General features: G+C 43.9%; 1 protein-coding gene across 1 annotated transcript; it reads right to left on the bottom strand.

The window, feature by feature from the left end:
* Positions 1-168: 168 nt before the first annotated feature.
* On the bottom strand, positions 169-23,688 carry PDIA6 (protein disulfide isomerase family A member 6). Its single transcript, XM_079941288.1, has 13 exons — positions 23,549-23,688; positions 18,028-18,169; positions 14,693-14,750; positions 14,122-14,248; positions 10,929-11,035; positions 9,108-9,238; positions 8,595-8,709; positions 7,923-8,063; positions 7,060-7,144; positions 6,865-6,937; positions 5,582-5,740; positions 1,657-1,753; positions 169-1,050 (listed from the first exon to the last, which is right to left on the bottom strand). The coding sequence occupies exons 1-13, from the start codon at positions 23,565-23,567 to the stop codon at positions 982-984; spliced, it is 1,323 nt and encodes a 440-aa protein (XP_079797414.1). The 5' UTR covers positions 23,568-23,688; the 3' UTR covers positions 169-981.
* Between the last annotated feature and the right edge of the window lie 1,736 nt (positions 23,689-25,424).

Raw genomic sequence — 25,424 nt, 5'->3', positions numbered from 1 at the left:
TTCCTTTAGCCAGAGAAGAGTTTAAGTATCCTACAGAATTTAAATTTTTAGAGAAATATTGCTCACAAAAATTAGTTACAGTTGTATTTATTTTTTTTAAGTTACAATAAAGAAATGTTCTCAATCCTTTGAATTGTCTCTTCATTTACATTCTAACAGATTCAAAGCTTCACTTTTCTGAATGTTTTACATAAATGGGGACTTCCTATAAACTGCTAACCTGCCGCTTATTTCACGTCTTAAGGGACATTTTGTGAGGGTTTAATAATAGCGTATTAAAAACCGTGGGCTAACTGTATACCCTAGTAGTCGCTGGTGATGGCCCAAAGACAAAACAGTGGGGGTGGAATGCAGTTCTCACTTGACAAACCATTGTTTTTCATCCTTCTATATAAGCTCGCTTTACGTTTCACACTTACAGTTGAAACTCAGCCTTGCAGGACACGTGTAAAATCTGTGTGGTGGCAGGCATCCAGACGGTGTCATGTGAACCACAGGTTTACAGGGAGGAGAGACATCAAGGTCATCCCTTCATAGTACTAATTTACTGAATTTAGGATGTGGACACTAATTTCATACATTTATTGGCATTGTCCAAAATAGTTTTATTCTTTAATGGAAAAAAGCAATTAATATTCAAAGGAAAGGATCACATTAAAAAAACTGGTATGTAAGAAACAGCCTCCAAGAACATTCAAGCAGCAGTCAGAGGGAGGGAAAAACGCTTAAACAGCCCATCAGTTTTCTTCAAAATATTATTTGACAGAAACAACCCAATTCACCGGCTGTGACAATTCACAGAATTTTTCACTGTTTTCTTGAGACGCAGAAGTTCACTGTTGCAGTGTTTTCAAATGACCAATCAGTGTTACTTCTTGGTTAAAAAGGCCACTGGTAGATCCATCTGATTGGAAAGAATGTTCCTTCACTGCTGGAAAATCCGCTCCCAAGAAAAGAAAACTCGAGTCTGTGCGGCACCTCTCATAACTCATCTTTCTCCAGGTCATCGAGCTCCACGTCACTCAGGTCAATGTCGTCCTCCACGGGAAGCTGTAAAACGGAAAGCCACCATCAGGCCCTGCAGGGTCTACACGGAACCACAGACAGGGCGACCTGGAAGTCTGGCATCTCAGTTTACAGAGCACTGAACTTCCAGAGGGGCTCTGGTCACAAGTTTCTCCCCAGTCCAGCTCCTGCTTTTAAGTTTGCCTATTATTATATAGATAGAAAACTAACAGCTATTTAACTGGTCCTTTGGAGGGGGGTGGGCAGAAGTGTACCGGAATAAATGCTAATTTCAAAGCTACAATTTTGTACTTCTCTCAAAGTTAATGAATTCTAGCTTAAATGTTCACTTTACAGGTAACAGTCAGGAAAGCAACCTCGCTGAAATTGATCTCGGTGTCTCTGTCGCGAATATCCTATGCCACGTAGCACCGTGTAATACGGAGGATGGGATGAAGGGTCTTGCGACAAAGAACACCCCGAAAGGCCCGTGAGGGTGATTCTTCAGGTTATGCTCACGGCAAGGCTTAGGTGTGATGCAAAGGTCTGGTTTACACGTAGCAAAGATGCACAGGGATCGGGAAAGTAAGGGGCTGGACCAAAGCCCCGACAGCGAGTCCTGCTCACACACAGCTCGGCCCCGGGACTCACCTCGCCGTCCTTGCCGTCCCAGGGCTCTCTGGTGCTGATGGCAGGGAAGACCCCACCTCCCACGGGGGCTGTAGATCCACGCCCAAAAGACAGCTCCCTTAGGGGAAAGTGAGCAGAGCACGGGGTTAACGACGGACTGCTGGTGCGGATGGAGAAACAACTTTTCAAAGTAACGATTTCCCTACTCCCTGCTATGTCCGCACAGAGGCATTTCTCACCTCCCTCCCCGGAAAAGCACTTCATGAACAGTATTATCTTTTCAATCAGGGACAACAATGTAACCAGATGACAATATAATGACATTCCTGACTAAGGCCTTGGCAGTAGGTAAAGCCAGGTACTACCAATAATTAAAACAAAATAGCAAACATATCTTGCTAAAATACAACTTAAGTGTGTAAAACGATCAAAGTTGACCCAGAACATGGTCTAGACCAACACTAACACTTGATTAACAAAATTCCACACTAACTTTAGAAAGGCTTTTTGAAAGATGGTACCTTAAAACTGAAATCCTTTTCTCAGATTTCTAACAGGAAGCAGAACCCACAGGCCCCCTCAATGATCTATAGGTGATGGTGGCAATTTTCACACATGTCAAGCTTTCAGACAGAAGAGTTGTACCACGAAACAGTGTGTTAGGTTTTGACTTTGGCAGGTATCGATAAACATTTCCCTGGAAGGATGTAGAGGCGATCACCAGACGGTGAGCAAGGCTGCTTTATAAAAGGCGCCCCCTTGGGCTTCCCTGGTGGCGCAGTGGTTGAGAGTCCGCCTGCTGATGCAGCGGACGCGGGTTCGTGCCCCGGTCCGGGAAGATCCCACATGCCGCAGAGCGGCTGGGCCCGTGAGCCATGGCCACTGAGCCTGCGCGTCTGGAGCCTGTGCTCTGCAACGGGAGAGGCCACAACAGTGAGAGGCCCGCGTATCGCAAAAAAAAAAAAAAAAAAAAAAAAAAAAGGCGCCTCCAGATATCCTCGGTGAAGGGTGCTTAGAATTAGGAGTTCGGGATTAACATTTACACACCACTATATATAAAACAGATAAACAACAAGGTCCTACTGTAGAGCACAGGGAACTATACGCAATACCTTGTAATAACCTATAATGGAAAAAGAAATGGAAAAATACATATATAGATAAATATATGCATAACTGAATCACTTCGCTGTACACTTGAAACTAACACATTTGTAAATTAATTATACTTCGATTAAAAAAAAGAATATGGGTAAAAGAAAAACAAACAGGATGTCAAGTTTCCTGTATGTGTCCGACAATAGTTACTGTGCACGGTAGGAAAACTGGGTAATTTTACCCGTCGCTTCTGGCTACTTCGCACACTTGACAACGTGTGTCAGCGGTTCTGGAATTGAGGGCAATTTTTGCCCCCAGCGGACATCCGGCAAATGTCTGAAGACATTTCTGATTGTCACAACTCAAAAATCACTGAGTGTGAGTGTGTGTGTGTGTGTGTGTGTGTGTGTGTACACTGCTGGCATCCGGGGGTAGAGGCCAGGGATGCTACTAAACATCCTATAATGCACAAGACAAACAACTACCCGGCCCAGAATGTTGAGAGTGCCCACGTTGAGCAACCTTGATGTACACATGCCAGTTACATTCAGAAAACAGGATTATAAATATGTAAAAGCCCACTTTACCACCATTCCATGAACTGTGCTGTACGGGTAGGACAGAGGTATTCAGCGCAATAAGTCAGACCTGTGTCACACGCAGGCTACTACGTCCGCCAGAATGGCTCAATTTACTAGGGAAAGGCACAGGACAAGCCAGGCTCTGGTTTATGTGGGAAACACAAACCCGTGTATATAATAAAAAGTCAGCAGTTCTGCTTCTTACTAGTTGTGTCCTTAATCAGGTTATTTATTATCTCCCGACATCAGCCTCTAGGTTCCTACTTAATAATGTCAGCGGCAAAAGCAAACAGACTAGAGGAAAGATGTCAAACCTTCAAAAAGGAACAAAACCTTGAGGGCAGAGAGTTCAATCATCATTTAAAAAATAACAAAAAAGGTTTTTTAATTGCTCAATTACGCACTTGCCCTCTGGCTCCATCTTCCTTTTAGGCTAAATGCTAACAGATCTTTCTTCTAACTAAGAAAGCCTGGAGAAGCATGGCCACTGCCTTCAAACTGAATGGCCACGAACGCATATACCGGCTTGGCCAGAAAGTTCGCTTGACATCTTACAGAAAAACGTGAACGAACTTTCTGGCCAAGCCAATATATGACTCAGGCCCTTTTTCACTTCTGGGGGCGTAAAGTACAATTATATACTTGCCTTTTCTGGCTGCTACTCCAATAGAACACAACATGACTTTTTTTTTTGGCCACACCGTGCAGCGTGCAGGATCTCAGTTCCCCAACCAGGGACTGAACCCAGGCCATAGTGACAGCCCGGAATCTTAACCACTAGGCCACCAGGGAACTCCCATAACATGACATTCTTAAGGAAAGATGCAGAAACCACTAATGTCACCTTGGGTTGACCACAGTGTTCAATTGCTGCCCCTACATTTATAAATTGTTAGTTTAGCTTCACTGTTACCATTAACTTCTATGGGCTGTTTGACGACCTGCGTATACGCACTGATGGTTTTTGTCCTTGGTTTTCCAATAGCCACGCAGAACGTGGCAGGTGTGTGGTTTTTCAAGTACGTACGCTGGTGCCTCTCGCCACCAAGCAGATGTATCCGCCAGCTCTCTGCCAGGCCCCACCCCGGCCAGCTGGAAGCAGTCTCCTCACTAGTGACATGCTCCGTACAAGTTCAGTCTCCTTAGAAAAGAAGACTCACATGTGGCTAGAAACAAGCATACTGCCACGTTTTGTTTCCTTCCTATTCATTACCGCAGACTTTTCTCCACTGGTAATCTGAGGTTTTCTGTTAACTCCAAGACACAAAGTTTGAGAACCAGTGACCTGTATGATCTCAAGCAAAAGTAACTGTCTCAAGTTTACAACATGCTGTTGTTCCTGGAAGCATTTACCTCCTCTGTACTTTACGTGAGTCCAGAGGCTTAGTCTCAAGGTTACTTACTACTCTCCTATACTCAGAGCTCTAAGGTTTTCTAGATTGGAATTCGCTGTTGAAAAAGGATGAAGCACACTTATGAGTAGTCTTCCTGCCAATGTCCCTGAGGGTAGGGATGCCTTTCCTAACTGAAACTGTTCCAGAGACAAGAAGTCAATCGTTCATTCATAAATATTTACAAGAGCTTATTACCAGCCAGGCTCTACAGTGGCGACTAGGGGTAAGTTTTGTGTAAAAGATTCAAACTCTGTGGAACTCACAGTTAATAGGGAAGAGGCATTAATCAAATCACCACAAATCTAAGAAAAGTATGGGTTAACATTCTGTATTTGCCTAAATGAAGACTAAGTCAGTTTTAGGATGAGCTGAACAACAGGGCAGCTTAGCGAGCTCTGTAAGTTGGTTTTGAGTCTGAGAACCTATCATATTGTTTGCACGTTTTGGAGTCACTTCAGTTAGTGCACTCATTTTCAAATAACTACATTCTAAATCCAATGCCCAGGGGTGGAAACTCTATCACCTGAAGCCAGGGGTACAAAGCAGCCTAGAGCGGGAGTGGGTGAGACGGGACTGCTTGTAGCCCATATGAGACCTTTATGAGAATGAGGACAAGCCCAATGCCAAGTGCACAGAATGGCGAGGTGGCCCGAGAGGAGGAATGTGCTAGTATGACTCACTAAGTAGAAGACTTCCACCGCACAGGAAGACGACTCCAAAGCTCTAATTTATAAACGTTAATTCTCTGAAATGTGAAACACAAAACTATTCCATTTATTGCCTAGTCTATATAAATCTAGTTTGGAACCAACTACCACAATAGAACCGAACAAAGAGACAAAACAAAAACAACTCAAAGAAGCAAGGACTTACCTGAGAAACTCATTAATGCCTTGCTCACTGAACGATCCCTTCAGAAGAGCAAATTTCATCTTGCGTGCGTTAATAGCCGCCATGGCGGGGTACCCAAACCCTCCGATCCCCAGCGCATTCTCAAGCTCAGGCTGGGCTCCGGCTTCCGTCCACAGCCACCTAGAAAAGCAGGTTGGTTTTAGGGCAAAGATCCCCTTTGAGTTAGTCAGAACCTGACTAACAATTAAAGAGCAAAAGATTACACATCTTTTGAATGAAATAGGTGAAAAAATAAATGAAAAATTCAAGATTAGTTTTTAAAATAATGTGTTCTAGATGTGCTCTGAAGTAACTACAGTTCCTCTCCTATGTTCCCTAGACCCTAACCCCGGAAGTCCCCCAAACGGACTGGTCTATCTCTAGGACTGTTTTTCCCCTCAGTCCCCAAAATACTGTCCAACAAACCTGATGAATTTTCTCTGTCACCTGAAATCCTACCAACATCGTTTGGGTTATTAAGCACGTTCTTCAGCAGCGTAACAACTTCTTTTTAAAAGTTAAGGATATGCCATTGTTTAATACATACAAACATGCTCAACCACATCTCTGCCCTTGGGGCTTCCCGGGCTGTCCGGTCCCTGGTCGGGGTAACATCCCGCATGCCCCACAGAGAGGCCACAAGAAAAAAAAGGAGAAAACGCTAAAAAAAAACCTCTTCCCTCCACTCATACAAGGGAGAAGAATAAGGAACTTGGGCACGCAGCCTTCTGCAGGCACACAGTAAACACCTGCTGGACTAACGGAGGCGGTGTGAGGCCACTGTGAGAGGGACAGCAGGGACACGTGGTGCCTGGGACAGCAGCGGATAAGGACGACATGGAGCAAAAAGATTATTAATACAATGGAAACAGAGACAAGCTTTGTTTTAAACATTTGCCTGCGTCCGGCCCTCACTCAGAAGAGGGTACACACCTCTGCTTCTGCTTTCTTTATCTAGCCTTCGAGGCTCTGCTAAAATTGAACTCTGTCACTAATGGCGTTTTTCCCTGCTAGCCTAGAACCAACCGCCATCAGAACACGATTCCTCTAAGAAAAAGTGCGCTGGGGTACAAATAAGTGTGTTATAAATAAGAGGCCTGCATGACTTCATTTCCTCCTAGGTGGTCAGTGTTTTTATATCCTAAATAGAAAAACATGCCAAAGTGAGCCCAGGAACAGAGCCTACAGAAAACACAGAGGGAGCCGCTTTCGCGCAGCGCTGCACTCTTCCACCCGGACGACACTGAGACAGTTCGATAACTTACCCCCATATTTTCTTTTTGTATTTGTCTGCCAACTTCAGAAGAACTTCCAAGTAAGAATTTCTGCCTGCAGCTCCTGATGTAAATGGACAAAAAAATTTTAAGGTAAAAATAAAGGAATGGGTAAAATTAATCTGTCAGTTAAGCGTTCTCAGAGCAAGGAACACAGCACAACGAATGGAAAGCGGCGCGCCATACCCGTGTCTAGAATATGCGGCAGCACAGCCACGACGCAGAGCTGGTACTCCTCGCACGCCTTCCTGGCGATGTCCTCGCTGAGGATCTGCGGGGCGCAGAAGACAGGGTGTTGGAAGGCCACGTGACACAAAGCCCAGAGGTAAGCTGGCGTGAGCACCGTCACTCTCGTTACGCGCAAAGCAACTCAAGAGCTAGATAAGCCTCTTCCCAAGTAACACTTCTGTGTGCGTTACAGAAACACCACGAGACGTTCTGTGAAGACTTCTGCTTTTATCCCTCAGCCATCTATCCGCGGTGGTGCTGAGGCATTTGTATACACACACGGACGGTCAGAATACCTGCGCGTAGCCTGGCTACGACATTTAGTCGTTTGGACAGATAAAAAAGACACATTTACACGTATCATACATTCACATGAATTTGAGGCTCTCTGTGCCTGTGTCCCCATATTTAAAATGGAGATTAAAAACAGTATCTACCTCTGAGTGTTCAGAGGAGAATTAAATGAGAAAAGTCCACACAGACACACCAGAACCGTGCTTGTCACATGGTCAGGTGCTCAATGGATGTTAGCTATTGTTTTGAGAGCGATACATGAAAGAATGGATTCGTTCTATCTTTAAGACGCTAAGGTACACTTCTGCTCACAGTGCGATTATTTTGGCACTAAAACTTATGACAGGCAGCCATTTTCAGACAAGTTTTCCCCATCTGAAAGTACAAAAACACTCTAAAGAGAGAATTTTAAAAGAGAAGAGAAAGAGCTTACTGGAAAAGACAGCAAGCTATTACTGCTTTAATATCCTCTATCATCAGCCCGGAAAAGCTTCCCTTACTACAAGTGATTGAAGAGGTTTAATTACCTCAAGGAGCTCAGGAGGCGGAGCGTTATCAGAAAACAAATCAAGGGCCCGGGAAACGATGTCGGATCTCGTCCGTCCCCCATCATAATCCACAGGAGACTCGCCTTTCTGAAATATCTTGATTGTAGGAAATCCCCTAATCTATTAAAAAATATCAGAGTCCAAATCAAATTACCATTTCATAAGAAATAAGATCTTTATGGTTTCTAAAACTACCTTATAGGTAATTTAATGTAACAAAAATATTCCCTAGCCTGCATCGATGTGTAAGGGACAGCACACAGAGGTCTGTTAATCAGGGGGTTTTAACAGTCTCACTGCCAGGCTTAGCCGAATCTTATTCAAACCCTGGATATATACTTAACACAGTCTATGTGCTCTAGAACAAATAAACCAATTTCAAAAGCTGTACGAATAACCCGCGAAAGCTCGGGCTCACATTAAACACATAGGCAGTGCGATACTGAAAACAAAACAAACAAAACTAAAAAGCCCCCAACAGTCTTGAGTGCCAGATTCACTTGTTACAACAGTAAAACGATTTAATTTCGTCATTACAAAACGGCTAGCCTCCCCCCTCCCACGTCCTAGAAAGCCCAGGAGTACTAGATGGTGTAGCAGGTGAAAACACAGGGCACCTCACAAAGACATCAGCCTCGGAAGCACACGCACCTCGTATCGGCTGGCTAGAACCTGGTTAACGGTGGCGTCCACAGCTGCGAGCTTCACTTTTCCTTTCGTTTGCTCTTTTACCTCTGTAGCTGCCGCAGCCCATTCTGGCTCTAGACTGTAGAAAAATACCTGCGCTTTAACAGTGTATTTTAACTGTAAGCACAAATACTTTAACTGGTGTGTGCATTTCTGCCCAATCCGGTTAAATCACACTTGGGAAACACTCTGTGTGTAGCTTTACGAAAGGCATGATGCCCCCTTCACATTCACTTCCTGGTCCTTCGTCCACCACGCCCCCCAACTCTGGATGCCAGCTCCCTGTTAATCACTGAAAATATGACGAGAGGAAACACTCGGCCCTAATGCCGATGTTTAACATTCATTCAGAGCCGGAGCTTTTGGGGAGGAGATCCTGGAGGTTACCTATGACCTGGTTCAGCTCTTTCAAAGTGAGCCACGTGGACAGACTAAAAAGCACCTGACTTAAAAAAGCACCTGGTACAAAGCACTTACTTTTTGCAGTGTCCACACCAAGGAGCATAGAACTCAACCATCCAAACATCTTCACTGTCAAGAACACTCTTATCAAAGGTGTCGTCCGTCAGCTCAATCACGTCCTTCTTACTTGAACTGTCACTTCTACCCTGTCATTTGTGACATTAAACCTTAAGTTACAACTTGGCCAAAACGAACACTAATCCTATTCTAAATATATGTATAACAATAATCATTTCTACAACTTAAAAGTTTTGAGTTCTTCTTTCAACTGAAAACTATTTTACTCAGATTGGGGACATTCCTTAATATTATTGTTTTTACTTGGCAAACAGTATTTACTTTCAAACAATTAAAGTACACTCAGTGTAATAAGGAACGTGTATCTGAACTCCACCCCCCCTTCTATCTTCATTAAGAGAAACCTCAGCATGGCTCAAAGAACCACCTTAATAACACCATTCTAATTCAGAACAGCGCTGGTTCATCCCAGGACATCCAGTTAGTACCTCTTCATAAAGTCCCTACCATTTAAGAAAGCTAAAAATAACATTTCATCCTTTTATCTTTTCAAGGAGTTTTCTTCAGTACTAAACCCACGAAGCAGTCAGGATCGATACAGTGCTTTCCGCTGCCTGGGCCAAAAGCCATGGGGGTAGGAAAGACAACTGTGCTCATTAAATGTCTAAGTCTGAAATAAAAGGCAAAATCATGAAATCTCTGGTGAGCTCTGAGTCTGTCTAAAGAAGCTAGTCTCACTGGCCTCCTAAGAGAGTGAAGGGCTGTGTGTACACACGCAGGCAGACCTTGGAGATACTGCGGGTTCGGTTCCAGGCCACTGCAATAAAGTGAGCATCACAATAAAGCAACTCACATGAATGCTTTGGTTTCCTGGTGCACATAAAGGTTATGTCTACACTATGCTGTAGTCTAGTAAGTGTGCACTAGCATTATATCTAAAAGACAATGACCATACAGTAATTAGAAAATACTTCAGTGCTGAAAAATGCTAACCCTTATCTGAGCCTTCAGCAAATCATAATCTTCTTGTAATAGTAACACCAAAGATCACCGATCAAGATCACCATAAATATAATGAAAAACTCTGAAACATTGCCAGAATCTCCAAAATGCGACACAGTGAGCAAATGCTGCTGCAAAAATGGCACCAAGAGGCTTGCTCGACACAAGGCCGCCACAGACCTTCACTCTGTAAAAAGTGCAACACGACAAGGTGTGCCTGTGTGTACCAGGAAGAATTCAATGCCTTTTCGCAAGAACATAACTACGCCACATTTCACACACGGGAATCTGTAATACCAATCCAGAGAACAGGAATCTTCTTCCCTGTCCATTTATGTAAAGATGCCCAGGGATTTCAGCCCGACTGCCACAGACACGGGCCAGGAGGTCATCCAAATTTCATCCACGTTTGCCCAAAGCTGACCTGGAGGAGAGCTGGTCTCCCTCTCTCCACTTTGGAACTACAAACGCCATGGAAGCCAGATTCCCACTCCCACGGCCTGGGGCTCTTTCTCCCACTGCAGGCCAAGCTCTTGTCCTTCGGCCCTGGGCCAAGGAAGCCGTCTCGGGCCGTGGTTCCCGGCCTGCGGCTGTGGCGGACGCCCTGGGACTGGCTATGGCGACAGTGATTCTGAGGGGCCACGCGAGTAGGCTGGGTGTCTGACTCCCTTTTGGAGGGAGTCAACCTCCTATTACTTTTTAACCGAAAGTCCACCAATTTAAAATATTTTAAGAAGTAATTATCTTCTACGCGGAGTTTACAGTCAGGCTTAAAGATCATGCCACATTAAAAACTGACATTATACACAGCCTTACTTGCTTTCCAGAACTATATCCACCACTCCTGCCTCCAAGGCGGCCCTTTACGAGCTGGCGCAGAGCACCGAGAGCAGCGTCTACGATGGCTTCACCAGTTCTGCCACCTACGGGAAGACAACGGGCCATCAGGTGAGCGGGGGCGGGCGGGCTGGGAGCCTACATCGGATGCTACCTGAAGACTTGAACCTTTACATACCTGTCAGCTTCATCTGATGTTCAAACAGACCTAACACCACGTGTATCTTTAAGACAGCCAGTTTCTTCCAGAATGTATTTCCTGCTAGACTTTACGCTGGGAAAAACTAAATCCTCTTCTTCAGTGTTAGGTTATTAGTGTGAACGAGGACATTCTGTTCACCCATAAATACCATCTACTATTGAGAACAGTTCACAAATGTTTACTGAATGTATAACACGTACACAGATGAAAAAGAAGGTTATCTAGTTCAGAGAGCAGGGGAAATTTCTAAACACAAAGTACCAAATGAGGCAAATGGAAAAACTATTTCTGAGATAATAAGAAGTAGGATACGAGGGGTCCGAAGCTAAGAAACTGGAAAGCAATCCACTGTTTTCTACCTTGCTTAAAACACTTATTTGGGGCTTTTAGGTTCTGTAGCTGAACTTACTCCTAATACAGGAAGTTAACAAGCCCCGTATTAAAGGTAGTGACAATAGCCTTTGGAAGTTTACCAAAAACTATGTGCTCAAGAAGTTAGGGGACTATTAACTGACTCAGAAGAATATGGATAATATATGCCTTGAGACTATCTTCAGAGTTTAAAGGCAAAACTAACAAAATCTTTTTAGAAAGTTTCTTCTTTCTTCTCCTTTCTTAAAAATAGAGTTTTCTAATCAAACTGCCCAGGAAGAGATTAAAAACTTCTGAGAACGCTTCAGACTTGACATTAGAAAGAAAATACACAACAGCAGCATTCGGAGTGTGTTCAGATCATCCTGCACTACATCCTGGCTGAGATTACCAAGTATGTCACTTCCTGAGACAGAAAGGCAAGACCTCAACATAAAAACAGCCTTCTGCTCCTTATCTACTGCAGACACCTCCACTTTCTGAACCAGTGCCCCTTCCACCACCAATCTCCACCTGGAAATATACCAAATCAAGAAAAACACTAGGGGGACTTCCCTGGTGGCACAGTGGTTAAGAATCCACCTGCCAATGCAGGGGACACGGGTTTGATCTCTGGTCCAGGAAGATCCCACATGCCATGGAGCAACTAAGCCCATGCGCGGCAACTACTGAGCCTGTGCTCTAAAGCCCACGAGCCACAACTACTGAGCCCACGTGGCACAACTACTGAAGCCCGCACGCCTAGAGTCCGTGCTCTGTAACAAGAGAAGCCACCGCAATGAGAAGCCTGTGCACCGCAACAGAGTAGTCCCCGCTCGCTGCAACTAGAGAAAGCCTGCGCATGGCAATGAAGACCCAACGCAGCCAAATAAATAATTTTTTTAAAGTGAAAATATAAAAAAAAAAAAGAGAAAAAAAAAGAAATACACTAGGGAAAAAGACAGAGAGGGTTTTCTCACTCTAGACCAAGGGTGAGCAAACTGTTCCTGCAAAAGACCAAACAGTAATTATTTTCATCTTTGCAGGCCATACTGCTGCAGCTACTCAATTCTGCTGTTTTAGTGTGAAAGTAGGCATAGACCATATGAATGAACAAGTGTGACTATGTTTTGAAAAACTTCATTTACAAAAACAAGCAGCAGGACAAACGCTAACCCCTGCTCTAAACATTCCATTTTTACAAGTTAGCAAAATGAACAAATTATATTCCAAAGCAGGAAAGCAGGTGGTTAGTCAGAAAAATGAAACTGATCATTTTATGGAACTTTAGAGCTGGGGAGTCTAGGAGAAATGATGTGTCTAAGGCCTCATCCCCAAGTATTTTGACCCCCATCTTGGTGAGGTACCAACCACACCGACATTTACCAAGTTACATGCTTTACATGTACTATTTCAGTGAAACTTCCAGTAGCCTAAAACAGGTTTTCACATCCCCATTTTACAAACAAGAAGCAGATCCAGAGAGATAAGGTATTCTGTTTAGCCAGCAGTTAAACCCAGGCCAGGCTGTCTTCAAAGCTCACGCTATAGTTTCTCTGCTCCCTTCACATTCCCTTTTCTGAGAATGTTTTCTCAATCTGCTGGATACAATGCAGGACACCAAGTACAGATAAGACAACAGTCACTTTGTTTTTATCGTGATGCTGATTCTCCCCGCCTCCAACCCTGAAAACTTGTTCCTCTCACATAAAGCAAAACCTAAGATTTTAGACTCTAAGTTTAGTCACTTACATGCCCCTTGTAACAAAATCTTTTTTAAAAAAAGATCAAATGAGCCATAATTTAAACTTTAAATACATTACGCCCAATACTTTTATTGGACCCTGGGTATGGCTCAACTTAGCAATCCTGTCTTAAATATGATGCTTTGTGACATCTTAAATAACAGGCGATTCTGTAAAAGAACAGGGAATCTGAGCCAAGATGCTCTGCCCACTTGCCTCAGTGACTCACAGCAGATACAACTGACCACTGTCTATAAAATGAAGAACTTGTGGGACTTCTTTATTATCAATAGTTTAAAAGACTAAGTAATAGCTTTAATATTCAGATACTATACATGTTTACAAGGCATAAAGATTCATGGGCAAAATACTCCATAGTAATAGCAATAGTTTAAACTGACTTCCAAATTACAGGACTCTTCTAGACCCGCCCCACAGTGAAGGGACGAGCAATCAGAGCAAGAAAACACTTGCAGATCTTTTCAAATATTAAGTAATTAAAGAAACTTATTAAATATTAACTAACTATAAAATATTCAGTAACTAGTATTTTTTAAAAACTGTAATGAAAAAGAGGGAAGCACGAAACATCATTACTCTCCCATTGCTAAGCCCGTGGGCCTAACCTAGTATAAACAGTTAATAAAAAAACTTTTAACCTGTTTGACACATATTAAGTCTTTAGAGCAACCCAGAAGAGGTAGGAATTACTCTATACCATTTGACAGATAAGGAAATTCAGGCACGAAGAGGGTGAGAAACTTGCAGGTAGCAGGGCCAACAGGTTATAGAGTCCCAGGTTCCCTATTTTCTACCTACCTGCTCAAATTAAAATTCCAACCAATGGAATGAAGTAATTAGGAAAAGTCCTTACCCTGATAATCTTCTGGTTGGTTTTTATTAGATCCAAAAATCTTAATGGTAGGAAATCCCTGAACGCCATATTGACCTCCCAGGGACTGATGTTTATCTGCGTCAACTGCACCAACTTTTACAACATCCTGTGGAAACATAAAAGAAATATCTATTTTTCTTTCAACCAGAGCAGGTTCCACAAGAACCCATCATCTGATGATGTAGACTCAGAGACAAGATAGTAAAGGTTCCATTCGCCAACAGAATCAATGAGAACTTTAGCCTGGGAAACCATTCCTAAATGGAAAGCTGGGCAACATGCAAGTCAGCTGTGAGGAAACTGTGCGGCTCCCAGAACTAGCTCGGTGAAGCATAATCACGCCATTCGACTGGGCAGCAGAATTAACAGAAGCAGACAAGAGAAATATTAGAATGTACAGTACCCCTTTGCTCCCTACATAATTTTGGCACCAGAACAAGAGTATTGGGCTTCAATATGCAAATTAACTTCCTATTGTACATTAAGTCCATTTGCTTAATTAAACTTATTTTAACATACACAGGTGAATGTGGACATCTCAGAAACTCACTTTTAATGCAGTTGCTACTTTCTTCCATTCTGGTGTTAACCTTTGGCAGTGGCCACACCTTTCAGGGGATGAAAACACAAAGAAGGCAACAGTTAAGTCCTTGATTCCCAATTCAAGAAACGTTCACCAACAGTCTACTGAGTGACATGCCCTGAGGGTGGGGACCTGCAGGGAGAAGAGCACTAAAAACCATGATCGGTGACCTGAAGGAACTCACTGTCCTGATTCTACTATGATCCTCTTTCATATCATCATAAAAAAGCTTCCAAATTACTGCTGAGTTAAAGTGTATTTAAAGAGTTTAAACAAACACTATCATTCATAACTCTCTCCCTGAGTGGAAACTTTAGTGTTTATCTGGTCAAATGTGCCTCATGTGCGGTCCCAGTTGTATGGCTTAGCAAAGTGCAGGTTCTTGGGCCCCAAGAAACCAGAGTTCCTAGAGAAGGGGTTCAGGAACCTCTATTTTAATAAGTTCTACTAGTGACTCTTAAATCTATTAAGGTTTGATAGTCCCTGATCTAGTCCAAACTTTTCATTTTATAGATGAGGCAACTGTTTTAGAGTCTAGATCTCCAGTGCCTAAATCTCAACGTTCTTTGGCTCCCACAAGCAGCTTGTAGAGGTAAAAATGCACATGTAGTCCCCATTTAGTATGGCTAACAAGTGAAAAGCACTTGATACCGCAAGGTGGTGATAAAAGAACACGAATGAGTGACAGTCACATGAACACAAGGAAAAATAATCTTAATCTTTTAGGTACCAGTACTTGCAAAGAATTATCATGAAATATAACACACACAGAAAACTGCTTTTAAACATTATATATACAGAAATCTGTTATGTTTAAATCAGTCATCGAGGTTATAGGTAGCTGTATTATTTTCATCACTGTATAATACCCATTGTATGAAGACAGCATAGCTAGTTTATCTATATAGGTGACTTTTTCCTTTTTTAAACAAAGTATATTTTCTTCTAATTAAGTCTCTAAGGAGCTAATGAGCCAATGCCACGTGCCAGCACCACGATGAGCACTCTTCATACAGGATTTCATTTAATCAGCACAACCATCCTGCAAGCAGGCTTTGTCATTTTCATTTTACAGATGATGAAACAGAGCCTGAGAAGTTAAGAAACCCTCCCAATACCACCCAGTGACAAAGCTGCCTGACAGGTTTTCCTGGCTCCAGATCCCACATTCTTAATCACTATATAACATCACCTTTCATAGGGGCTTAAGTTTAATCCAATATTTTATTTTATTTATTTATTTTTGGCTGCATTGGTCTTCATTGCTGTGCACGGGCTTTCTCTAGTTGCGGCGAGTGGGGGCTGCTCTTCGTTGTGGTGCACCGGCTTCTCACCGCGCAGCCTCTCTTGCTGCGGAGCACAGGCTCCACGCGTGCAGGCTTCAGTAGCTGTGGCGCACGGGCTTAGTTGCTCCACAGCATGTGGGATCTTCCCAGACCAGGGCTCGAACCCGTGTCACCTGTGTTGGCAAGTGGATTCTTAACCACTGCGCCACCAGGGAAGTCCAATCCAATATTTTAAAAGTCAGGATCTTTCAGCAAAACGTCCTGAAATGCTGATCCTACATACTACATATACAGTATGTTTTGCTATTTAGGTGAGCTACTTAGAAGTCCACAAGTCAAAATTTTACAGGACTTTGTGCCTCTTTAATTTCAATTTATTCTAATGAAATAAGGACTCAAATCGGAGATTGTCAGAGTATATACCCCCTTCAATTCCAATGTAAAGCAATGTAAAGACAGATCAAAATGCCACAAATATAAATACAGCAGCACACCCTGTAACTCAAGGGTTCTTCAACTGGGGTCTAAGAATCCCCAAAGGACTGGTGGATAAAAATTGAGGGGCTCTGTGAACTTTGATGGGGAAAGAAAAAATCCTGTATTTTCATTAACCTGTAATGGAAATTTAGGATTTCCTTCAGTTATAAACATTAACAACATATCATAGTTGGTTAGTACTTGTGACTGTCACAAATAAAAATCAGAGCTATTTTCTTATCACCACTATAGTTGTTGCAGGTATCTTTAAACATCATTTATGTTCATCACTGTTTCAGTATTATGGTAGCTAGCTGTTAGATGTTGGTATTTACGTTCCAGTAAATAAGTAGTACATAATCATATCAAGATTTATTTTGCTATTTTAATAATGTTATTCCAACATTTTAGGTTTCCTTTGTGATCCTATAGCCTTTATTTTATACATGTGTATTTGTTGGTTTTTTGTTTTGTTTCCGTTAAAGGTTTTAACTACATAAATAATACTGCATTTTGACTGCACAGATGACCCTTGAATAACATGGGGGTTAGAAGTGCTGACCCTCTGCAGTGGAAAATCTGCATGTAACTTTACAGTCAGCCCTCTGTATCCATGGATTCAACTAACAGTGGATTGTGTAACACTGCAGTACAAATTTGTTGGAAAAAAAAGAAAAATCCACATGTAAGTGGACTTGGCGCAGTTCACACCTGTGCTGCTCAAGGGTCAGCTGTATGAAACTGGGCACTATTAATTTGAATGGTAATTACAAGTTTGTTCCCCTCCCCCCGCCCCAGAAACAGATGTAAGGCAAGAGAAGAGCTTTTAAATCAAACCAAATTTTCTAATTACTTATTTTTGGAAGCAACCCTCTTCAAGAAACAAAATGGAGTCAACCACTGGTCCTTCCCTTTCCTTTGCCCGATATTCTCTCTGCATGAAGTCAATTTCCCGGGCTTCCCTGGTGGCACAGTGGTTGAGAGTCCGCCTGCCGATGCAGGGGACACGGGTTCGTGCCCTGGTCCGGGAAGATCCCACATGCCGCGGAGCGGCTGGGCCCGTGAGCCATGGCCGCTGAGCCTGCATGTCCGGAGCCTGCGCTCCGCAACGGGAGAGGCCACAACAGCGAGAGGCCCGCGAACCGCAAAAAAAAAAAAAAAAAAAAAAATTCAATTTCCCTTCCATCTTCACCCCACTTACCTCATCATAAAGATGTATCTTCCTAAAATTATACGGGTTTTTTCCTTCCTTCTTTCTTGCAACTATTAGCTACTTCCACCATTTTTTTTGTCATTGGCTCAATCTCTGCACCCTTTAACAGACTCAATCAACAGTGTCCCTCTCCTGTACCTCTTTTATTTATTTATATTTTGCCATTATGAGATCTATTCTTATTAGTATTACATGGATGTGTCCTCTACCTCTTAATCAGTAAACTAGGTAAACGAGACGGCTGAATAAAATTACATTTTTATGTAGTATTTTTCTTAATTTTATAAAGTACCATAAATAACTGACAACTATTTTATAATACTTACCATGGAGCATAGAATTCTACAAGCCACAAACTATCACTCTGAATAACTTCTCGGTTGAAGTTTGACGGAGTTAATTCGATTACATCATCACTAGACGAATACAGACCATTAACTGCTATAAAGAGGGTACAGCTCATCAGACCTGGAGTAACAACAAAAAGCACACCATCAACATCAGGGTTCATGCTGACAGGAAATGTGGGCCACCAAAGTCCTTTTCAACTGACCAAGGCCCTTTACAGAGGACAGCCTGGGTCAGCTCTCTCCTAACCCCCTTCTCCCCAACTCCCACCCCCAGCCTGGCTGCTGCTGTAGCCCCTGGAATTTGAGTCCCCCCGGTGCAGTGCTGAACAAGGGAACAGACAGCCCACACCCTCATCTCTTGAGCTGCCTTGGGACCAGATTTAAGTACTCTTCTTAGTGCTTTTCCTACACTAACACCTTCATTCTGTACAACCACACTCCATGAGGCAGTACTATCATCACCGTTTCATGGGCAAGGGCACTGGAAAATGGGCAAGTTACATCTAGCTCTGTGACCCTGGATAATCCACATGGTATTTGTTGTGTTATTCAGTTGCAGTATTAGCACGCTATCTTTATTAAAGCTTATCGATGGGAAAAATAATTATTTGCCTCCCCTACTAGACTGTGACTCTCTTAAGGGCAATGATTGTTTAAATATTTTTCTTTCTACTAACACTATCCATGGCACATCATCAGGCGCTCACACTGTTGCAGGATGAGCTCCCAAAGAATGTTCATGTGAATAGTGTTATAAAGGAAGGACAGAGAGTCTGTATCATTAATAGCATAGTTTAGCCACACTGTGGACCAAGTGTATTTTTGTTGCTACTCTGGGAACTTACATGCAGATTATAACAATTACATAGAAAAACAAGTTCTGAATATTTAAAAAATCCAAGTTTTCTGAATTGGTAATGTCAGAATTTTACCTCCTTTAAATTTGTCTGTGTATGTATACACAGACACACAACATAAATTATATATGTTATATATGAAATTTTATAAAATATATAATTTGCTTTCTAACTGCATTGTCTAGTATCTCCAGAATAATGCTAAATAACAGAACGTTTTTTACTTTAATAGGTATATTTTCCCATTTGCTAGCTTTTGGGTTGAAACAGATAAACTTAATGATATTAAAGAAATTTCTATTACTTTCTTTTCAACATCTATGAAGATGACCATATAATTTCCTTCTTTTAATCTCTTGATGCAAAGAATTATAAGAGACTCACCTGTCTTCTAAGAAAGCATGTGTGTATATGCCATCTTAGTCACAGTTTCACATGCTTACTTTGTAAACAGAATTTGGAAGATTTCAAATGGAACTTTTTGAACAACCCAATGGTAAACTTCTTCTGGAATAAGTGTATACTGGTGTTAATTGTTCTACTGCTAAATCCTCCACCTTATACTTACAAGGCACTTTGAATTTGTAAATCACTTTCAAACGCATTGGATCCACTTGATTTTTCACAGCACTACTAACGAGAACGTGGCAATCGTCCCTATTTTGTAAATAAGGAAACAAGGGCAGATAGAGAGCAAGTGGCCCGTCTGTGGTCACACATATAACTGGGAGAGCAGCTCCCTGACTTCTACTTCCAAGCTCTACCCATTAAACCATGTTGTCTTTTTAGTGTTCAAGATAAAAATGTTCAGTATGCCATGGGCATGAATAACAATGACACTGTTTGAGAACACTGCATTTGAATGATAGACATGACTAGTATTGCAGGAACTTAACTGTGGACCTTCCTAAGGGTGATGTGAAGCCACTAAAGGGTTACCATGCAGGGGGTAGGATCAGACTTGCTTTCTATAGAGTATTCTGGCTGCAGTGTGGACAGTGGATGGAGAATTATCAGGAGAGCGGTTTCACATAAACCAGGGGAAAGACGGAATGAGCAACAGTAACAAAGGCTACTGGGAGGTGAAGTAGGAACGACTGCAAACTGTCCACTGGATATAATGACAGAGAGGTCACTGGGGTCCCGGGCAGTTGAGGTACAGTAGTGAAAGTAAGCAGCAGTCAGGCTGCACAGGGCTGGAGAGAGCAGGAGGGGACAAGCTGTGAAAATCACACAATAACTCTTTAAACAAGTTTCTTAGAAAGAGCAGGAGACAGTAAGAAAATGGGGGATAGAAGGAAGCTTTCTTTTTAAAGATGGGAGTGAGCTGAGCACAAAGTGAAGAAATATGTGGAGGGAGAGGCTAAAGTACAGGGAATAATGTAACAAAATGCCTGAATTAGGAGGCTGGGAGGGAACCCAGAGTCAGAGACGGGGGTAGCTTGCAACCGAATGACCTCGTCTTCCATCTCAAGAGGTGGGAAAGGGTGTGGATGGAGGTCAAGCCAAACAAAGCGAGGCTCCCTTGCTAACTGCTGTGCAACATGGCAGCCGCTGGCCACACGTGGCTGCCCCAAACTGAGGTGTGCTGTAGGTGTAAACAGCACACCAAATCGCAAAGACTTGGTAGGGGAAAAAAGTAAATTATCTCATTAATATTTCTGATATTGATTTCCTCTTGAGGTGATATTTTAGATATACTGGATAAATAAATATATATTAAAATTAATCTCACCTACTTCTTTTTGTCTTTTTAAATGTGGCTACTAGAAAATATAACATTACATACAAACTTGGCACTATATTTCTATTGGATGGTGCTGCTGGGAAGATTACAGAGTTTGACATATTTAATAAAGCAAGTAAATCAAGAACCTAAGCAGAGACAGTCCTAGATCTGAGTAAGCGTGAGAGGAAGACTGGTCTTAGGAAATCCTCTATGGAGATCTACTACGTTTAAAGACGTTTATCTTCTTTAAAAAAAAAATCCGTAGGAGTTATTAGTTTTTCAATATACTGAGCTCCTTGTGAAAGTTTCAAAAATGAGAAAAGCCAAAAAAAGAAAAACTATCAACAGTCCCACCAGAATGAACTATTAATATTTTGGTGGGTACTCTTAACTAACACATCTACACTATACAGAGGCCTAAAAATTTATATAAATGTGATCTTACTACATACATTCCCTTCTGTAACCTTTTTTCACTCAAAATAAGTTACATTTTCTACATAAGTAATTATGGATTACCCATTACCCCCCATGTAACCATTTTTAATGGCTGTATCATGTTCCTAATCCACTACTGACATAATTTGATGGTCTCCATTTTTCTCTATTAACAGGCCAATACTAAAAATTCTAATACTTCTTCCCTCCTCAAATAGATATGATTTCTTTAAGAGAAAATCTTACAAGGGGAATGGGGTATGGCTGACATTCTGATATATGTATCTGTCCAAGTACCCTCCAAAAACTGCCGTCTTAACTAAGAATAACACTCACACAGCGCTGTGTACCAGTAGCTCATCTACTCTATGTGGTGAGTATCATCACGCCCATTTTTAGCACAGGACATGGAGCAGAAAAGGTAACTTGCCTAAGGCCACATAATTAGAAACAGCACCTTGCTATGCAACCCCAAATTTTAACCAAAGGGCTGGAGCCTACAGAAGCATAACCCCAGGAGGGGCATTCTATGGCCCGTGGCAGGAGAGTTGCCTTCTTTCCCTCCTCATGCCAATCAGGGACAGCAATAAACAATGCACCTCCTCCTCATGCTGTGTCAAGCAGGCCGCAGTCATCAAAGGATGAACCATGACTGTTTACCTCAGGAATGGGCCTCCCTGCTGTACAAAGATGGTCATGCCTAATGACACTCAGTAGGACATGAACTTGAGCTTTTTCCCCCCCCTAGTAAGGGGGCTGGACTTTTCTTATCTATAAAGTGGCCTGGTTCTCACAGGAGCATTCCCTCCTCATAAACGGCTGCCAGTGGAAATGTCTTGATGAAGGTTCAAGACCTAAGTTCCTCAGAAGGCAGTAAGACCTAGTAGGGTTACAAGGAAATCAAACACGCTACTCAGAAAAGCATTAGAAGAGGTACAAATTCCAACAGCTGAAAAGTAGTCAGCAACTACCCCCACAAAACCCCTCAGCCCACTTAAGATGATAAAAAGTAGGTCAAGGCTGACCAATACCGTTCTGTTTCTAAAACTCACATGGCCATTCCACTCGCTGATAACCAGCACCGACGGGAAACCGGAACACCCGAGGGTCTAGAATCTATGTGAGCAGATGAGCTTGCCATCTGTGGCCTCCCATGATTCCTCCAGGGTAGTAAAGGATGTTATAAATCCACGTCACTAACATCTCTGTCCCACACCTGCCAGCAAGAGTACATGGTCCCAAAGCACTCATCCAGAAACCGAGAGGGCGCCCCCAAAGGCTGACTACATTTATAATAATGAATTAACTGTAAGAATCGTACAGTCTTCCACAGCCCTGTCTGAAGTCACTCGCAGGCAACTGTACAGAAACTAAGTTCTTTCCCCCTCATCTATTCTCTCTACGGTAATACGGCAAATGTTTCTAATACGGCAAATATTTCGATCTTGTTTACTCTCTTTAGACATATAAATTCCTTAATCCTGAGAACAACCCTATGGAGTACTAGCCCAGAGTGGTTAAGTAACTAGTTCCCAGCCACACAGCTAGTAGATGCGGGGGTGACGGAGAGGTGGGACTCAAACCCTGCTATCTGGATCCACAGTGTTCAGGTATCCACTGTCAGAGCACCTTGGCTGGGACCAAGGGGAGCCCAGGAAGGAACGGGATCCTCAACCACACTACTGTAGTCTCTAAAACTGACATTTACGTAAGTCCAGAAAGTCTGGGTTCAATTTGGTTGTTAGAAGTGCAACCACATTTAAAGTGCTCTTGCATCGTAAGACCCGCTTTAGGAAGGATTTATTTCAGGACCGGGTTTTGATAGTTCAGGTTTTTTACAAGTGGGAATTCCATAAAACAGGTGGTGAGGACAACTTTCAGTGTGAGAAGCCCGTGACTCTCCCGCACACACTCGAGGCCCAGAACAAGGTCCCCCTGCTAGGTGGCCCCCCAGTACCCAACCTCGGCCAGGGATCAGCCATAGCCGGTCTCTGGGCTCAAAGGCAGCTCCCGGCCTTCGCTCACACCCGGCCCGCCCAACGCCGCCCCTTCACCGGAGCCCGGCACCGGCCACTCGGCCCCACGCTCGGAGCTGTCCCAGGCGCCCTGGGTTCGAGCCCGGTCGCGGGGCTCCCGCCTCCGGCCGCGCTCGCGCACACGCTCCTCCCGGATGGGGGGAAGTCGCCCCCGCCAAGGGCGCCCTCATCTCCCCACGCGCCCCGCACTTTTCTGCCCGAGGGCCCGCGCAGGAGGCTCCGGCCAAGAGCAGCCCCAGTCCCCGGAGCTCCCCCACCGCCCCAGGGGCTTCCCCTACTGCGTCCTCCGCGTGGGCCGGGCCACCGACCCTCCCCGCCAGCGCGGGCCCGGCCAAGGCCACGCACCCGCTCGCTCCCCCGTCCGCGGCCCGCCACGGGGATTCCCGGTCTCCCAGGCTGCCCCTCCACCCGCCCCGGACGAAGAGGCCTGCGCCTACCAAGCACCAGGCGAGCCATGCCGAGGTCCGGGGCCACCGCGCAGTCCAGCCACCGCCTCGTCCAGCCACCGCCTCCCCTCCGCCGTGCCGCGCCCCCGCCGCCTCACGTCCAGTCCTCGGCCCGCGAGGCAAACGCGGGGCGGTGCGGCAGGGGAGGGCCGGAAGACGTCACCAAGCCGTGGCCGCGGCTTATTGGTCCCGACAGACTTCTCTCATTTGCATAGCCAATGGGAGGCAGCCGGGTAGAGGTTACCGGTTTGGGTTTTGAGGGGGCGGGGCGAGCGACGGAAGGAGGGACTAGCTGGGGGCGGGGCAGGCCAGCCCCTCCATCCCGCGTGTCCCTCACGTACCTACGGTGGCTCCTGGGCTCTCCGTCCTTTTCTCTCCAGGAGTACAGTACTTGGCTTGCCTCTCTGATCCTTAGGATTCTCTTTTCCCACTTGTTTCCAACGAGACCGTTTCCAACCCTCATTCATCCCTTGTTCCCCCCCACCCCCGACCCTTATCCTCTTTGTCTCTAGGGAGGATAAGTTTCTTTGGGCCCTCAGTACATCTACGACCTTATCAAATGACATATTAGTTTTTCCTGTGCCCGAACGAGTATTCAGTCATAAAACACTTGCTAAACACATACTGTATATAACATAATTCAACAAGTATTTATTTTGTTGAATTACTTTAAAAGTTCCCACGACCAGGGCACAAGACTGCAAAGCTTTTCACAGACAGGCACTCAGTTCTCTGTAGAAACCCTGTGGGGCTTAAGCTTCAGAGCTCCTAACTTACAGGGTTTACTTCCTCACCCGAGAGGGGCCCTAGCAATGAGTTCACACGGTCATGTGTTTTGCAAAATATGCAAAAGTGAAATATTTTAAGCACAGCAGGCTAAGACTTCAATATCTTTCCACTGTGATTTCCTCTCTGACATTTAGAGCGGACTCGAGCATTTTCTTTTTGTATTACTAACGGTTTATTTCTCTGTAGTGCTTAATGCATAAAACAGCTCTGATTCTGGCCAAAGCATTTATGGGGTCTGGGAGTAGTGGAGACTGGTAGGGCTTCCTGGAGGAAGCGGCACTAGAGCTGAGTCTGGAAGGAGGAGAAAGTCATTCAAGGCACAGAGAGCAAAGGGAGCAAAGGGAGTGAAGAGGGCACAGTGGGGTGAACTGGCACCATGAAAAGGAAGCTGGCAACAAAAGCCAGATGAAGGGGTGATGCTGGGGGCTGTGTGACATTAAGATCATATATAGACTGAGCGATGTAGATGCCTGAGTTTTCTTTTTTTAATAAATTATTTATTTTAGGCTGCATTGGGTCTTCATCGCTGCGCGCGGGCTTCTCATTGCAGTGGCTTCTCTTGTTGCGGAGCACGGGCTCTAGGTGCGCAGGCTTCAGTAGTTGTGGCACATGGGCTCAGTAGTTGTGGCTCGTGAGCTCTAGAGCACAGGCATAGTAGTTGTGGTGCACGGGCTTAGTTGCTCCGCGGCATGTGGGATCTTCCCGAACCAGGGCTCGAACCCATGTCCCCTGCATTGGCAGGCAGATTCTTAACCACTGCACCACCAGGGAAGCCCAATTCCTGATTTTTGATTCTGTAAGATGTCTTTGGGTTTATTGATGCTACTATAAAATCTAGGCTTTGGTGTGTTGGGGTAAATTTTAGGGAAAACCTTAAAATCTCAGTGGCTTTTACCATAATGGTTTGTTTCTTGCTTTCATTAGGGAGCAGATTTCCATCTGGGTCCTCCCATCTTACAAAGAAACTGTCTTCTAAAAATGCACTTTCAGGGCTTCCCTGGTGGCGCAGTGGTTGAGAGTCCACCTGCCGATGCAGGGGACACGGTTTCGTGCCCCGGTCCGGGAGGATCCCCATGCC

Source organism: Stenella coeruleoalba (assembly GCF_951394435.1).
Source record: "Stenella coeruleoalba genome assembly, chromosome: 13".
Classification (NCBI taxonomy): domain Eukaryota; kingdom Metazoa; phylum Chordata; class Mammalia; order Artiodactyla; family Delphinidae; genus Stenella; species Stenella coeruleoalba.
This window is presented reverse-complemented; position numbering and strand designations above follow the sequence as displayed.